This window comes from Lethenteron reissneri, chromosome 10 (genome assembly GCF_015708825.2).
Source record: "Lethenteron reissneri isolate LAM-NWPU_2019-01 chromosome 10, ASM1570882v1, whole genome shotgun sequence".
Taxonomy (NCBI): domain Eukaryota; kingdom Metazoa; phylum Chordata; class Hyperoartia; order Petromyzontiformes; family Petromyzontidae; genus Lethenteron; species Lethenteron reissneri.
The window spans coordinates 3,437,108-3,454,607 of record NC_083788.1 but is presented as its reverse complement, the minus strand read 5'-3'; the positions used below and the strand labels follow the sequence as shown (position 1 = coordinate 3,454,607).

Sequence of the window (17,500 nt, the reverse complement as noted above, 5' to 3'; positions counted from 1 at the left end):
CCCCGTGGTGCCCTTATAAAACTCAACGTTTCACCTACTCACGCCGGCTTGTGCCCGCCCTCACAGTCGGGCATATTTGCGGAATACACCACGCTCTGGCCGTTGACCCTGCAGGCCATTGACCGAGCAACCCAACGTTCCTACCAGCTCCCTCCGCAGCAGGACAATGTGTTCTTGTCTAGACCAGGTGAGAAATCAAGATGCCGGGGTGGAGGTTCATTTGCACGAGAGCGACTTGGCTCACCAAGAAACCAGCAGCATGGGCATCGTCCCGCAAATATCACGCGACGAGGCGAGGCCCCGATGATGATAGACATCGAACCGACTGCGTCCACGGTCTCCAGCAGAAGATACTGAGCGATACAAAGTACAAGATCACAGCGGGACATGGGGAGGAGATGGGGAGAAAGATGTAGGGAGGAGGGGGGAGACATGGGAAGATTTTGGAGACATGGGGAGATTTTGGAGACACGGGGAGATGTTGGAGACATGGGGAGATGTTGGAGACATGGGGATGAGGGGGGAGACATGGGGAGATTTGAGACATGGGGAGATTTTGGAGACATGAGGAGATGTTGGAGACACGGGGAGATTTTGGAGACATGGGGAGATTTTGGAGACATGGGGAGATTTTGGAGACATGGGAAGATTTTGGAGACACGGGGAGATTTTGGAGACATGGGGAGATTTTGGAGACATGGGGAGATTTTGGAGACATGGGGAGATTTTGGAGACATGGGAAGATTTTGGAGACACGGGGAGATTTTGGTGACACGGGGAGATTTTGTAGACATGGGGAGATTTTGGAGACATGGGGAGATTTTGGTGACACGGGGAGATTTTGTAGACATGGGGAGATTTTGGTGACACGGGGAGATTTTGGAGACATGGGAAGATTTTGGAGACATGGGGAGATTTTGGAGACACGGGGAGATTTTGTAGACATGGGGAGATTTTGGAGACATGGGGAGATTTTGGAGACATGGGAGATTTTGGAGACACGGGGAGATTTTGGAGACATGGGGAGATTTTGGAGACACGGGGAGATTTTGGAGACATGGGAGATTTTGGAGACATGGGGAGATTTTGGAGACATGGGGAGATTTTGGAGACATGGGAGATTTTGGAGACACGGGGAGGAGGGGGGAGACATGGGGAGATTTTGGAGACATGGGGAGATTTTGGAGACATGGGAGATTTTGGAGACATGGGGAGGAGGGGGGAGACATGGGGAGATTTTGGAGACATGGGGAGATTTTGGAGACACGGGGAGATTTTGTAGACATGGGGAGATTTTGGAGACATGGGGAGATTTTGGAGACATGGGGAGATTTTGGAGACACGGGGAGATTTTGGAGACATGGGAGATTTTGGAGACATGGGGAGATTTTGTAGACATGGGGAGATTTTGGAGACATGGGAGATTTTGGAGACATGGGGAGATTTTGGAGACATGGGGAGATTTTGGAGACATGGGGAGATTTTGGAGACATGGGGAGATTTTGGAGACACGGGGAGATTTTGGAGACATGGGAGATTTTGGAGACATGGGGAGATTTTGGAGACATGGGAGATTTTGGAGACATGGGGAGATTTTGGAGACATGGGGAGATTTTGGAGACATGGGGAGATTTTGGAGACACGGGGAGATTTTGGAGACATGGGAGATTTTGGAGACACGGGGAGATTTTGGAGACATGGGGAGATTTTGGAGACATGGGGAGATTTTGGAGACATGGGGAGATTTTGGAGACATGGGGAGATTTTGGAGACATGGGGAGATTTTGGTGACATGGGGAGATTTTGGTGACATGGGGAGATTTTGGAGACACGGGGAGATTTTGAAGACATGGGGAGGAGGAGGGAGACACGGGGAGATTTTGGAGACATGGGGAGATTTTGGAGACATGGGGAGATTTTGGAGACATGGGGAGATTTTGGAGACATGGGGAGGAGGAGGGAGACACGGGGAGATTTTGGAGACATGGGGAGGAGGAGGGAGACACGGGGAGATTTTGGAGACATGGGGAGATTTTGGAGACATGGGGAGATTTTGGAGACATGGGGAGATTTTGGAGACATGGGGAGATTTTGGAGACATGGGGAGATTTTGGAGACATGGGGAGGAGGGGGAGACACGGGGGGAAGGGGAGAGAAATCGCGATTGGACGGTCACGAATCAAACAATTCCGAAATCAAACCGCAAACCTCGAATCGCAACGATTAATCGAATCGCGACGTGCCAATTCAAGAAACGAATTCGCTCCCATATATTACAAATCATAGTGCTGCGTGTTGCTGGCCGTTTGGTGGCGGGGGGGGGGGTGGCTTGTGCCCCAGCAATTCTATAATACAGGTACTCCTCTACTTACGACCATATGGCTCACGAACTTTCAGAGATACGAACAAACCTGTGCCTATGTCGAGATGTTTTTCGGATCGAGCGTAACGAACGAGGGTGGTGGAATCTGCATCTGCAGAACGTGAAGAACCAGTGGCGTCTGCAGGAGATTGTGCAACTTTTAAAAGCCATTTCCCCGTGTTTAGTGTACACGCCGCACAACGCGTTTGTAATCGACAGGAGTCAAGTTGACTTACGAACAGAGATCGACTTACGAACAGAGATCGACTTACGAACCTCTGGAACCTAACTAGTTCGTAAGTGGAGGAGTATCTGCAATAAGAACCGTCTACGAGTCGAGGCTGTTGCTGACTCGGTCGCAAGGAGGCGCAGGAATGCGGGATGGTGGTGGTGGTGGTGGCTTAGATAATGACGGTAATGATGTTGATGTAGACACTGTATGTATATGGCGGTGATTTGATGTGTAGGTGATTAAAGTGATGACAATTTAGGGTGATTATGGTGATACTGGTAGGAACCTCCTGGTTACACCAGCCCACAGGGGATTATTGTGTCCGTCCGTCCGTCGTTAAGGGAGGGGCTGGGTGGGGAGGGAGGGGCTGGGTGGGGAGAGAGGGTGGGGAGGGGCTGGGTGGGGAGGGAGGGGCTGGGTGGGGAGGGTGGGGCTGGGTGGGGGGTGGGGCTGGGTGGGGAGGGGCTGGTCACCCCGTGGTGCCCGTATAAAACTCAACGTTTCACCTACTCACGCCGGCTTGTGCCCGCCCTCACAGTCGGGCATATTTGTGGAATACACCACGCCGCCGTTGACCCTGCAGGCCATTGACCGAGCAACCCAACATTCCTACCAGCTCCCTCCGCAGCAGGAATGTGTTTTTCATATGTAGGTAATGGTGATGGCGGTGGTGATGATGATTAAGATGTGTAAATGATGGAAATGTATTGTGATCCGGATGTGTAGATGATGATGATGGTGGTGGTGATGATACATTTGATATTATAGGTGATGGTGACTTAGGGTGATGATGGTGATTTTCAAAAGTAGATAATGCTGATGATGAAGGCAGTGGTGATGATTAAGGTGCGTAGATGATGATGATGATGGCGACATGGGGTTCGGATGATAATGATTTCAACGATGATGATGATGGTGGTGGTGATTTAGATGATGATCATGATGGAGACGAGGGTTATCGATGATGATATAAAAATGTTATTCATTGCAAGACCCGCGGGGTCCAATGGTGCCCGCTGTTGGTCTTTAGTCCGGCCCCCGACAATACACAGTGAATTTCGATTTAAAGCTTTCGTGACTGCAGGGATTCATCTTCTTGGTTCTTTCGGTAAAGTCACGTAGAAGGGAAGTAATAAAATAATAAAAATAAAACATAATACAATAATTACTTCTCTTCTACGTGACTTTACCGAAAGAACCAAGAAGATGAATACACAGTGAGTGAAAGCACCCCCCCCCCAACATGATGATGCTGTCACAAACCCCCACAAAGGTTTCAAACGTGTGGCGGAGGCAACCTTACACTGATGATGTCTTCTAATCGACGAAATGCCTCCCCCGCCCCCCACCTCTGAAAATGAGTGAACACTGCTCCAGAACGCGGCAGCGGTGGCGATGATGACGATGGTGGTGGTGATGTTAATGACGCGATGTGATGGTGATTTAAATCACGATGATTGATTTAGACTCTGGGTTAAACGGGGTTATAATGGCGATGATGAACTCAGGGTGATGATCTTATGGTGATGATGATGATCTCACGGTGATGATGATCTCATGGTGATGATGATCTTATGGTGATGATGATCTTATGGTGATGATGATGATGATGATCTCACGGTGATGATGATGATTTCAACTCACTCTCCCTCGTCCCACGTGACCAACACCCAGGCACATAATGGCCACAACCAATACCATCCCCTCTGTACATAATAATAAAACCCGTGACACCTACCCAAGTGCAGAACATTTCATAGAACGACTTACGCATACCGTATACTGTATATACAAAATGTTCCCACCCTGTAATGGCATGTTGAGCCAAGTGCTGTTTAGCGAGTAGCAGCAGCAGCACCTATGAAGGCCGGCACTGTGGCACACGAGGGGGTGTGAGTGGGCCAGCACCACGCCCGGCCGCCTTTGTCTCCCCAAGTGACTCATTTGAGGCCGAGTCGACCTAGGGGATTCCTGGTCGCCGGGTCCGTAGCGCGTCGCGACAGCCACGAAACACAAAACCACATCAGCAGCCATTCTCGATGCACTGCTGGATGAAGGCTCCCCCCCCCCACACACACACAAACAACTGGCAAACATCGCTCCATCTCCACTCTGGTGGTCCATCTGTGCGGAGTCCTCGCACGAGTTCAAAGTCGAGTTCCACACGGGGCGATGGGGACTTGTATGCAGATGGAAGTAGTCAGGAACTAGAGGCTTTGAAGGTTCAGGGTCAGCACTCACGTTGAGGGCGAGGCGGCGGTTTAAGCTTGAGGTTAGGGGGGTCAGGTTTTGGCAGCGTTAGGGTCATTGGGGTGGAGGGGTGAGGGGAGGTTAATGGTGGAGTTTATGACTTACAGGGTCAGGACTAGAGGCTTTGAAGGTTCAGGGTCAGCACTCACGTTGAGGGCGAGGCGGCGGTTTAAGCTTGAGGTTAGGGGGGTCAGGTTTTGGCAGCGTTAGGGTCATTGGGGCGGAGGGGTGAGGGGAGGTTAATGGTGGAGTTTATGACTTACAGGGTCCAGTGGTGCCGGGGATGTCTCCGTGTGGCCGGGTGCAAGTCTCTCACGGTCAGCCGCGTGTCCAGGTGACACAAATCCATCCAGGTGAGTCGGCGGCGATGACAATACAGCTGGTCGCGGCGGCGGCGGCCGTGTTCGTGTTTGCCGAGACCCCCGTTCGGGGTAGACGAGGAGGAGGAGGGTACGGGATACGGGGCTGCGTGTGTGCCAGAGGGTTGCCGCGGCCACGGCGCGGGCCTCTACCAGGCCTGGTAGAGGCTTCTCCGCACCGTCCCGCGCCGGCGAGACCCTGGGGATGACGGACATCGGCCCCCGGCCAGACGCCGGGTTCCACGACGCCGACGAGCTCAACCCGCCCGCCGGGGCCGCGCGGCGCAACCGCGAGGCGGGAGACTCGGCGAAGACGCTGCCCCGCGGCCGGTGGCGCAGCATCATGGCCGGGGAGGAGGAGCAGGCGAGGAGGGGGGCTCGCGAGGCCTCGGCTAGGCCGCGGCCGTCGACGACGACGCCGCCGCTGGACCTAGCGAGCTCTTTCCTCTCCGCGTTGCCGTTCACGAGGTCGGTGATGGGTGGTGGTGGTGTTGTTGTTGTTGAGAGGACGATGCTGTTTATGGGGGTACTGATAATGGTTCGCGGGACTCAGGCCGTCAACGTCATCGTCGATATCATCATCTTCTTCTCCTCCGTTGACGTCGCCAGACACCTTCGAGGTTTGCTTCCCCTCGTCCATCACCTCGTTGTCCTCCTCTTCGTCCTCCTCCTCCTCCTTGGAGAAGATTTTGACGGTATTCCTCTCCATGACGAACACGACGCTCCTGCCGCTGCTGCTGCCGCCGCCGCCGCCGCTGCTGCTGCTACTCTCCGTGACCCCTTGCGCATTCGGTGACCTCCTCAGGGCCGACTTGAGGGCCCGGGTCGCGGGCGACATCTCGGGGGTTAACAACTGAGGGCACACCTGAGATGGTATCTCAGGGGACACTTGAGGGGACACCTGAGATGGTATCTGAGGAGATTCCTGAGATGACATCTGAGATGACATCTGAGGGGACACTTGAGGGGACATCTGAGGGGACACTTGAGGGGACATCTGAGATGATATCTGAGATGACATCTGAGGGGACATCTGAGATGACATCTGAGATGATACCTGAGGAGACACTTGAGATGACATCTGAGGGGACATCTGAGTGGACATCTGAGGGGACATCTGAGTGGACATCTGAGGGGACATCTGAGGGGACATCTGAGATGACATCTGAGATGATATCTGAGGGGACATCTGAGGGGACATCTGAGATGATATTTGAGATGACATCTGAGGGGACATTTGAGATGATACCTGAGATGGTATCTGAGGGGACATCTGAGATGACATCTGAGGGGACATCTGAGATGACATCTGAGGTGATACCTGCGGGGACACCTGAGATGACATCTGAGGGGACATTTGAGATGATACCTGCGGGGACACCTGAGGTGATACCTGAGATGATATCTGAGGGGATGTCTCGGTCGGTACCTCAGTGTGTTGCTGGGGAGATATCTCTTGAGGCACCTGAGGGGGTACCTCGAGGGCTACCTGAGGGAGTATCTGAGTCAGGACCTGAGCGGATGACTGAGGCAACACCCCAGAGGGTGCTTGAGGGGATAGATCACTCGGTAGCTGAGGGGATATCTGCGCCAATACCCCAGGGGGTACATGACGGGATACCTGAACGTGCGCCTGAAGGGGGTAACTCAGTCGGGACCGGAGCGACTACTTCCGTGGTCACCTGAGTGGGTAGCTGCTGAGTCATGTCAGCCGGTACCTCAGTCGCTCCCTCAGGGGGTGCCTGAGTCGGTGCCGTGCGGGGCCCCTCAAGGTGACCCGTGGACACGAAGCTGCCCCCCGGGGGTCCCAGCAGCGCCTCCATCCCTGCGGACTAGACGCCCGGATGACCTTGCAGGGCCTGTCTCAGTAGGCCGGGCACCTGGATGTCGTCTCGCTTGCCTTGGCTCGTATCGCCACCGAGTCTCGCGGGGTGTTTCCTCCCCCCTCCTCCCCCCTTGACCCCGTTGCGTGCCTCGGCCAGGTAGGCGTCTCGCTCCGACAGGTGCCTGGCAAGGAACCAAGTCGTCTCCAGAGGGCCCGGTGATGGCCGCCCACCTAAGGCGAGCGTCCTCGTCACCGGCGGCCCGGAGCTCGCGACGATGCCTTCGCGTCTTGGTCCCGACTCATCGGACGCCCCGTTCGGTGCGGCCTGGATCGTCTCAATCGTCTCGCCGCAAGTCCAGTGTCCTGGCCCCCGGGGTCGGGAGCGGTGGCTCACACCTGAAACGCAGAGGTCGCAAACGCGTTTTGATTCCTTACCCGTACCCGGCCGCACCAGGGTCGCAAATGGGTACCCGTACCCGGCCGGGTACGAGTAGCCGTTCCCTACCCATACCCTTCCCGAAATGAGTGACAAACGGCTACTCACCAGTGACTCACGGCCTACCCGTACCCGTACCCGGCCGCACCAGGGTCGCAAACAGGTACCCGTACCCGGCCGGGTACGGGTAGCTGGGTATCGGGTAGGGTACGGGTACCCGGTTGCGACGTCTGCTGTAACTCCAAAGACAAAGGATAGCCCGGATAGCCTGTTTAGCAGGCTGCCAAGTGCAGTTGTTTCGCGAGCAGCACCTCCGAAGGCAGACAGCGAAGGGAGGGGGGTTTGGAGTGGCCAGCATCGTGCGCGGCCGCCTTTGTCTCCCCCCACCGCGCCAGGTACTCACCTGAAGGCGAGTCGACACCCCAGGAGGGGGGAGGGCCCCCCAGGACCGGCTCGGATGATCCTCTTCGCCGATGCTCCTGGAGGGTTGTCGTGAGCGTCAATCGGAGTCTCTGATGGGATCGTGGCGCAGCGCTAACCTCTGCGCCACCGCTCCCCGTACACCAACACCAGCGTGGCGTGTACAGGTGCGTGTACAGGTGCGTGTACAGGTGTGTGTGTACAGGTGTGTGTACGCGCACAGGTACAAAGAAAAAAGTTCCCCCGTATATCCGACAACAGACTGCCGGGGCGAGTGATGTTAGCGCGCACCTATGAAGGCCGGAACGGGACACGCTCGGGGTGGATGGGCAACACCACGCCCGGTCGACAGGTACACACAGGTACACACAGGTACACACAGGTACACAAAGACAAAGATCCCACCCCCTCCCCGTATAGCCTGAACAGACTGTTGGGGAAAGTGCTGTTAGCGAGCACCCACACAGGTAACGCCACACAGGCACGCACACCGGCCCGTGTGCCTCCTGCGAGACTTGTGCGCACCTGGGCTCACCTGGGCGTAGACCTGTGGGAGGTGACTGGGCAGTGATGATTGCTCGGCGTCACGACTAACCCGCACCCTTTTCTTGTGTGTGTGGTGTGTGTGTGTGTCCTGTGTGTGTGTGCTGTGTGTGTGTGCTGTGTGTGTGCTGTGTGTGTGGTGTGTGTGTGTGTGTGGTGTGTGTGTGCTGTGTGTGTGTGCTGTGTGGTGTGTGAGGTGCTGTGTGAGTGTGCTGTGTGTGTGTGTGCTGTGTGTGTGCTGTGTGTGCTGTGTGTTGTGTGTGTGTGTGCTGTGTGTATGTGTGGTGTGTGTGTGGTGTGTGTGTGTGGTGTGTGTGTGTGGTGTGTCTGTGTGTGTGGTGTGTGTGTGTGGTGTGTGGTGTGTGTGGTGTGTGTGGTGTGTGTGTGGTGTGTGTGGTGTGTGTATGTGTGGTGTGTGTGGTGTGTGTGTGTGTGTGGTGTGTGTGTGTATGTGTGGTGTGTGTATGTGTGGTGTGTGTGGTGTGGTGTGTGTGTGTGGTGTGTGTGTGGTGTGTGTGTGTGTGGTGTGTGTGTGCTGTGTGTGTGTGGTGTGTGTGGTGTGTGTATGGTGTGTGTGTGGTGTGTGTGTGGTGTGTGTGTGCTGTGTGGTGTGTGTGGTGTGTGTGGTGTGTGTGTGGTGTGTGTGTGTGGTGTGTGTGGTGTGTGTGGTGTGTGTGTGGTGTGTGTGTGCTGTGTGTGTGTGTGTGTGGTGTGTGTGGTGTGTATGTGTGGTGTGTGTGTGGTGTCTGTGTGGTGTGTGGTGTGTGGTGTGTGGTGTGTGTGTGGTGTGTGTGTATGTGTGCTGTGTGGTGTGTGTGGTGTGTGGTGTGTGTGTGTGGTGTGTGTGGTGTGTGTGTTTGTTGCCAGACGGCCCATCCCATTTTAAACGTCGCATACCAGGGGTGGCGTGCGGAACCCGTACCCCGCCCAGGTCTGAGGCTCCCCCCCCCCCCACCATCATTCCCACCACCACCACCCCACCATCATTCCCACCACCACCACTCCCACCACCACTCCACCACCACCACCACTCCCACCACCACCACCTTACCTCTCTGTCATGCTCTCATCCCAGACGTTTTCGTGTTCTTCCCCCAAGTTGATTGTTGCCACTGACTCACTCAGACGATTCTGGCGAGAGAGAGAGAGAGAGAGTGGGGTGTGGATGGGAGAGTTGAACAGACTAGTTACTCTGTGTACGATCCACTGCTGGATGAAGGGCTTATCCTCGTGTCTCCGCTGCTGTGCGGTGGTTAGAACAACAACAGCAACAGTCACGAAGTTTCGATAAGGTTCTAAGTGCCGGTGAAGTCCCCACGGCGCTTGTGCCAGGCTAGGTGCACGCCGAGGCCACGCGAAGTGTCGACTGCTCGCTGCTTGCCAGGAGGTCACGGGACAGACCCTGCAGGTGCCGTGTGGGTCGACTGACTGAGATGACCGGCAGATGCACCAGATTGTGACCCCACTCCCGTGCCAACTTTCGCTCGCTGTTGTGCCTCGAGTATTGTACGGCAAGGCCGAAATAATTATCATAAATATTGGGGGGGGGGTCACATCCCCCCTCTTCCCCCCCCCAATATTCAAATATGCTCAAAATGTCGTCGTCCCCCCCCGAAATATATTGCTATAAAATAGATTTCTGTTTATGTGATTGTGGTTATGGTTGTACTTTATGAATCCCTAATCTCTGCCATGACATACAATGAAACAAGAAAAGGTAAAAAAAAGAAAAAACATGGCAATGTAATACAATACACTATTAGACATTATTGTAATAAATAAATAAAAAGTCCATCCTACGTGTTAGTGAGTTTTTGTAATATTTTATACAGGAAATGGCAGGAAATTCGTTTTCAAATTTAGATTTTTTTTTCCTGGAAGATTTGCCCCCTGTACGGACCCTCCACCGCTGGATAAATGTTCATCCTTCACCTCGCCCCTGCCGTAGCGAGCATCAGCATCATCATCATCATCACTATCATCAACATCCCCATCATCATCATCACTATCATCAACATCCCCACCATCATCATCATCATCATCGACAACATCACCGCCACGACACCAAGACCACGACCCTCGCCACAAGCCCATCAACTTACAGCAGCCCCAATGGCCAACTCGTTCGAGTGATGGTGTTGCTATACTTTTTTTGTTAATATGTATATCAAATACGTTTCGTCTTCTTGGTTCTTTCGGTAAAGTCATCACGTAGAAGGGAAGTAATAAAATAATAAAAATAAAACACAATAAAACAATTCTCACGACGTTTCGGCCACAACGCAAGCAGCCGTCCTCAGGTGAAAAGCAGGTCTGTCGAGGCGACAATGCGATGATGAAAACTTCAAATCGAAATTGATACGTTTCGTTGTTTTAAATGTGGTGGGTCGTATGCTCCGCGCATGAGTCATGCACCTTGTTCGTGTCCATCCGCTGCTGAATGAGCGCCTCTCCAAGGCTTTTCGGAGCGGGTTTATCCATACTTATTCTCAGGGTTTGTTCGGTAAAGTCACGTAGGTAGGTAAAAAATTAAAATTTAATAAAAGTAAAATATAAAATGAAATAAAAAACCACGACGTTTCGAGCGTGGCTGTGACGGTTCCACCTGAAGACAGAGGCTTGTGTTGCCTCCGAAACGTCGTGATTTTTATTTTATTTTTATTTTATTAATTTTTTTTTACCTGGTGACTTTACCGAAAAAAACCCAAGAAGATGAATCCTTGCAGTCACGAAAGCTTCACATCTACAATGATCCATACTTCACCACGCTGGTCAATGCGAGTTGGTGAAGGCGCGGCGGGCGGGCGGGCGAAGAGGGGAGGGGGGGGGGGGCATAGGAGTATCGTACAACAACTGATATTGCTGCCCTCTCAGTAGGGCGTTCGTTTTTTTGCGGCTGAGTCGACGCAAGAGGACGTCCCGAGACCGGCTCTGATCATCTCGCTCGACACTGCTGCCGACATCGAACTCGGGTCACCGGGTTCGGGGCGCGGCTGTGCGCTAACCGCTGCGCCACCGCTCCGAGGCAGGTGACAAACTCAAGGGATGAGTCGCCCCGTATAGAACCCAATCCGGTTTTGTTCTTTACGAGTCAAGCTCGGGGCAGGGGAGAGAGAGCGCGCGTGTGCGTCAGCAGAAGCGGCCATTCAACACGAATTGGCGGCGTCATGGCAACGCGGATATACAAAGTTAAAGGTTCTCCCCTCCTCCCTCCCCCCTCCACCCACGTCCGTGTAGGCCTCTCGCAGACAACGGGCAAGGGCTGCGAAACGAGTCAGCGCAAACGAAGGTCTTGGTGGGGCAGGCCGGCCGAGGCTTTTTTGTTGTTGTTTTTGTTGTTGTTTTTTTTGTTGTTGTTTTTGTTGTTGTTTTTTTGTTGTTGTTTTTGTTGTTTTTGTTTGTTGTTTTTGTTGTTGTTGTTTTTGTTTTTTTGTTGTTGTTGTTGTTTTTGTTGTTGTGTTTGTTGTTTTTGTTGTTGTTTTTGTTGTTGTTTTTGTTGTTGTGTTTGTTGTTTTTTTTGTTTTTGTTGTTTTTGTTGTTGTTTTTGTTGTTTTATTTGTTGTTGTTGTTTTTGTTGTTGTTGTTTTTGTTGTTGTTGTTTTTGTTGTTGTTGTTGTTTTTGTTGTTGTTGTTTTTGTTGTTGTTGTTTTTGTTGTTGTTGTTGTTTTTGTTGTTGTTGTTTTTGTTGTTGTTGTTTTTGTTTTTGTTGTTATTTTTGTTGTTGTTGTTGTTTTCACATCCTATGTTGATGTTTACACACACACACACAGCCACACAACGCAACAAGAGGCCGTCCATAAATGACGTCACGCGTTTTTGGACGATGTTTGACCCCCCCCCACCACCACCCCTCGTCGTCACATGACGTCACAAAACGTCAGACCCCCCCCCTCAAATATGACGTCACAAAGCTCTGCCCCCCCCCCCAAATAAAACACGTGCTTCAAATCGCTTTAAACTATTGTCATTGTAGTGCGTATTTAATGCAACTCTGATGTTGTAGGAGAAAACATTTATTACAAAATCTATTTAATTAAGTAGAACGTGTTGTCTATATTCATTTAAAGTTGACCATTTTTACGTGACGTCACATTTCTCAACCCCCCCACCCCCTCGTCACACATCGTCACAAATGTCTGACCCCCCCCCCCACCCACCCACCCTAGGTGCGTGACGTCATTTATGGACGGCCCCCAAGGAACCCGTTTCAGGCTGAGTCGACTCAAAGGGAGGCCCAACGATCGGATCACATTTTCGTCACCGATTTCGGCTGTGAGCGGTGGGGGAGGGGGGGGGAATTGATCCCGGGTTTGCTGGTAGGGATGTACATTGGGGCCGTCCATAAATGACGTCACGCACCTGGGGGGGGGGGAAGGGGTCAGACATTTGTGACGATGTGTGACGAGGGGGCGGGGGGGGGGAGAAATGTGACGTCACGTAAAAATGCGCAAACTTTAAATAAATATAGACAACACGTTCTACTTAATTAAATAGACTTTCTAATAAATGTTTTCTCCTACAACATCAGAGTTGCAGCGCCATATTAAATACGCACTACAATGACAATAGGTTAAAGCGATTTGAAGCATGTTTTATATTTTTTTTGGGGGGGGGGGGCAGAGCTTTGTGACGTCATATTTGAGGGGGGGGGGGAGAGGGAGGGGGGGTCAAAAAATCGTCCAAAACCGCGTGACGTCATTTATGGACGGACCCATATATAATACGGACATACAAAGATCCCCCGTGTAGCCCTCTCACAGACTGTCGGGGCAAAATGTTGCACATCGTCGAGTTAAATTTCGATTTAAAGCTTCTTTCGTGACTGCAGGGATTCATCCTCTTGGTTCTTTCGCTAAAGTCCCGTAGAAGGGAAATAATAAAATAATAAAAATAAAACATTTTTATGTTTCGATTTAAAGCTTCTTTCGTGACTGCAGGGATTCATCTTCTTGGTTCTTTCGGTAAAGTCACGTAGAAGGGAAAAAATAAAATAATAAAAATATAAAACATAATAAAATACAATTCTCACGACGTTTCGGCCACAACGCAAGCAGCCGTCCTGAGGACAACACCACGCCCGGCCGCCTTTGTCTCCCCCCCCCACTGGCGATGTTTCCGCACGCAGAGTCGGCCGATGGGAGGCCCAGGACGGGCTGAGATCATCGTCACACGAAGGGGCCAGCACCAAAGGCAAAGATCCCCCGTGTAGACTTGCCGGCTCTTGGGACAAGTGCTGTTAGCGAGCACCTATGAAGGCCGGCACGGCACACGAGGGGGTGGGTGGGGGGGCCAGCATCAAGCCCACAGCGACGTGGACTTGCATACACTCACACCTACACACGTCTCTACACATACCTAGGTATACATAAATCAAGATGAGTATAAAGATAAAGTCCTCCCCTTTTATCCCGAAGAGACAAGTGCTGTTAGGTGGTGGGTGGCCAGCACCACGCCCGGCTGCCTTTGTCTCCCCAGGAGCGATGCTTACACGTCACACCAGCTACTCATTTGAGGCCGAGTCGACCTAGGGGGAGGCCCTGGACCGGTCCATGTCACCGGGTGTTGTCCATGAGCTGGAGTCGAACTCGGCTTGCCGCTCACCACGAAGTGACGGGCTCCTGTGCCAGGCTAGGTGCACTTCGAGGCCACGTGACGTGTCGACTGCTCGCCGCTGGCCAGGAGGTCACGGGACAGACCCTGCAGGTGCCACGGGTTGACTGAAACACGCGCACACTCACCCCTCGTAGACAAATCGCCTTCATTGATTGTAACAGACTGTAGGGGCAAGTGCTGTTAGCGAGCACCTATGAAGGCCGGCACGGCACACGAGGGGGTGGTGGGGGGGGTAGCACCAAGCCTGGCCGCCTTTGTATCCCCAGTAGCGATGCTTACCGGGTACTCATTTGAGGCTGAGTCGACCTGGGGGAGGGGCCCAGGACCGGTTCAGATAATCGTCACTGGCGGCGTTGGCCGTGAGCGGGAATCGAATTCGGGGGCCCGCCGGGGTTCGTAGTGCAGCGCGCTAACCGCTGCGCCACCGCTCTCCTCACACAAAGGCAAAGAGCCCCCGTATAGCCTTAACAGGCTGTAGGGGCAAGTGCTGTTAGCGAGCAGCACCTATGAAGGCCATAGAGACACACACGTGGTCACACACACACACACACGTGGTCACACACACACACACATGTGGTCACACACACACACACACACGTGGTCACACACACACACACGTGGTCACACACACACACACACGTGGTCACACACACACACGCGTGGTCACACACACACACACGTGGTCACACACACACACACACACGTGGTCACACACACACGCGTGGTCACACACACACACACACACGTGGTCACACACACACACACGTGGTCACACACACACACACGTGGTCACACACACACACCGTGGTCACACACACACACACGTGGTCACACACACACACGTGGTCACACACACACGTGGACACACACACACACACGTGGACACACACACACACGTGGACACACACACACACACGTGGACACACACACACACACGTGGACACACACACACACACACACGTGGTCACACACACACACGTGGACACACACACACACACACGTGGACACACACACACACACACGTGGACACACACACACACACGTGGTCACACACACACACGTGGACACACACACACACACACGTGGACACACACACACACGTGGACACACACACACACACACACGTGGACACACACACACACGTGGACACACACACACACACGTGACACACACACACACACGTGGTCACACACACACACACACGTGGTCACACACACACACACACACGTGGTCACACACACACGTGGTCACACACACACACGTGGTCACACACACACACACACGTGGCCACACACACACACACACACGTGGTCACACACACACACACACACGTGGTTACACACACACACACACACGTGGTCACACACACACACACACACGTGGCCACACACACACACACACGTGACACACACACACACACGTGGTCACACACACACACACACGTGGTCACACACACACACACACGTGGTCACACACACACACACGTGGTACACACACGTGACACACACACACACACGTGGTCACACACACACACACACGTGACACACACACACACACGTGGTCACACACACACACGTGGTCACACACACACACACACACGTGACACACACACACACACGTGGTCACACACACACACACACACGTGACACACACACACACACGTGGTCACACACACACACACGTGACACACACACACACGTGGTCACACACACACACACACGTGACACACACACACACACGTGGCCACACACACACACACACGTGGCCACACACACACACGTGGTCACACACACACACACACGTGGTCACACACACACACACACACGTGGTCACACACACACACATGTGGTCACACACACACACGTGGCCACACACACACACACACACGTGGTCACACACACACACACACGTGGCCACACACACACACACACACGTGGCCACACACACACACACACGTGGTCACACACACACACACACACGTGGACACACACACACACACACACGTGGACACACACACACACACGTGGTCACACACACACACACACGTGGACACACACACACACACGTGGACACACACACACACACACACGTGGACACACACACACGTGGACACACACACACACGTGGACACACACACACACACGTGGTCACACACACACACACGTGGACACACACACACACACGTGGACACACACACACACACGTGGACACACACACACACGTGGACACACACACACACACGTGGTCACACACACACACACACGTGGACACACACACACACACGTGGACACACACACACACGCGTGGACACACACACACACACACGTGGTCACACACACACACACGTGGACACACACACACACGTGGACACACACACACTCACTGCTCACTCACCATCACCTGCGGGTCTCCGAACTCTAAAGCGGAATAAATATTTAATTGGCGCGCGCAGTGAGCGGTAATGCGAGGCAATTGCTGCCAGGGACACTGTTAGTGAGGGGCGGGGGTGGGGAGGGGGGGGTAGGGGGTGGGTAGGTGGGGGTGGGTAGAGGGGGGTGGGTAGGGGGGTGAGTAGGTGGGGGGGGGTAGGTGGGGGTGGGTAAGGTGGGTAGGGGGTGGGTAGGGGGGGTAGGTAGGTAGGTAAGTGGGTGTGGGTTGTGGGGGGTGGGTAGGGGGGGTAGGGGGGTGGGTAGGGGGTGGGTAGGTGGGGGTGGGTAGGGGGGGTGGGTAGGGGGTGGGTAGGTGGGGTGGGTAGGGGGTGGGTAGGTGGGGGTGGGTAGAGGGGGGTGGGTAGGGGGGTGGGTAGGGGGGGTAGGGGGGGTGGGTGGGGTAGGTGGGGTGGGTAGGTGGGGGTGGGTAGGGGGGTAGGCAGGTGGGGGTGGGTTGTGGGGAGTGGGTAGGGGGGGGTGGGTAGGGGGGGTGGGTAGGGGGGGGTGGGTAGGGGGGGGTGGGTAGGGGGGGGTGGGTTGTGGGGGGTGGGTAGGGGGGGGTGGGTAGGGGGGGTGGGTGGGTAGGGGGGGGTGGGTAGGGGGGGGTGGGTAGGGGGGGAAGGCAGGTGGGGGTGGGTTGTGGGGGTGGGTAGGGGGGGGTGGGTAGGGGGGGTGGGTAGGGGGGGGTGGGTGGGTAGGGGGGGTGGGTAGGGGGGGGTGGGTAGGGGGGGTGGGTAGGGGGGGTGGGTGGGTAGGGGGGTGGGTAGGGGGGGTGGGTTGTGGGGGGTGGGTAGGGGGGTGGGTAGGGGGGGGGTGGGTAGGGGGGGGTGGGTAGGGGGGGAAGGCAGGTGGGGATGGGTGGAGGTGGGTTGGTGGGGGGGTATTTGGGGGGGGGTGGTTAGGGGTGGGTAGGTGGGGGGGGTAGGCAGGTGGGGGTGGGTTGTGGGGGGTGGGTAAGTGTGGGTGTGTAGGTGGGGGGTGGGTGGGGGGGGTGGGTAGTTGGGGGCTGGGTAGGGGGGGTGTAGGGGGGG

The 17,500-nt window shown here is 54.2% G+C and overlaps 2 protein-coding genes across 4 annotated transcripts in view; both read right to left on the bottom strand.

The window, feature by feature from the left end:
- Positions 1–3,037: 3,037 nt before the first annotated feature.
- Positions 3,038–8,790, bottom strand: LOC133340873 (cip1-interacting zinc finger protein-like). 3 transcript variants are annotated; one of them, XM_061549333.1, is made up of 3 exons: positions 8,420–8,790; positions 7,868–7,943; positions 3,038–7,424 (listed from the first exon to the last, which is right to left on the bottom strand). In XM_061549333.1, exon 3 carries the CDS (start codon positions 6,558–6,560, stop codon positions 5,634–5,636), a length of 927 nt encoding a protein of 308 aa, XP_061405317.1. In that variant the 5' UTR covers positions 6,561–7,424; positions 7,868–7,943; positions 8,420–8,790; the 3' UTR covers positions 3,038–5,633. The 3 variants fall into 3 exon arrangements, with proteins under 3 accessions (XP_061405317.1, XP_061405318.1, XP_061405319.1); XM_061549334.1 differs by lacking the exon at positions 8,420–8,790 and adding an exon at positions 8,348–8,404; XM_061549335.1 differs by lacking the exon at positions 7,868–7,943.
- Positions 7,036–17,500, bottom strand: part of LOC133340716 (histone-lysine N-methyltransferase PRDM9-like) — a 120,324-nt gene continuing 109,859 nt past the window's right edge. The window contains exon 8 of the mRNA XM_061549107.1: positions 7,036–7,391. Within this exon, the coding sequence (XP_061405091.1) occupies positions 7,036–7,391 (356 nt within the window). The remainder of the gene's footprint in view (positions 7,392–17,500) is intronic.

Excerpts from the sequence above, each read along its gene's own strand:
- LOC133340873 (XM_061549333.1), bottom strand. The coding sequence starts at position 6,560 with ATGTCCCCTCAGATGTCATCTCAGGTGTCCCCGCAGGTATCACCTCAG.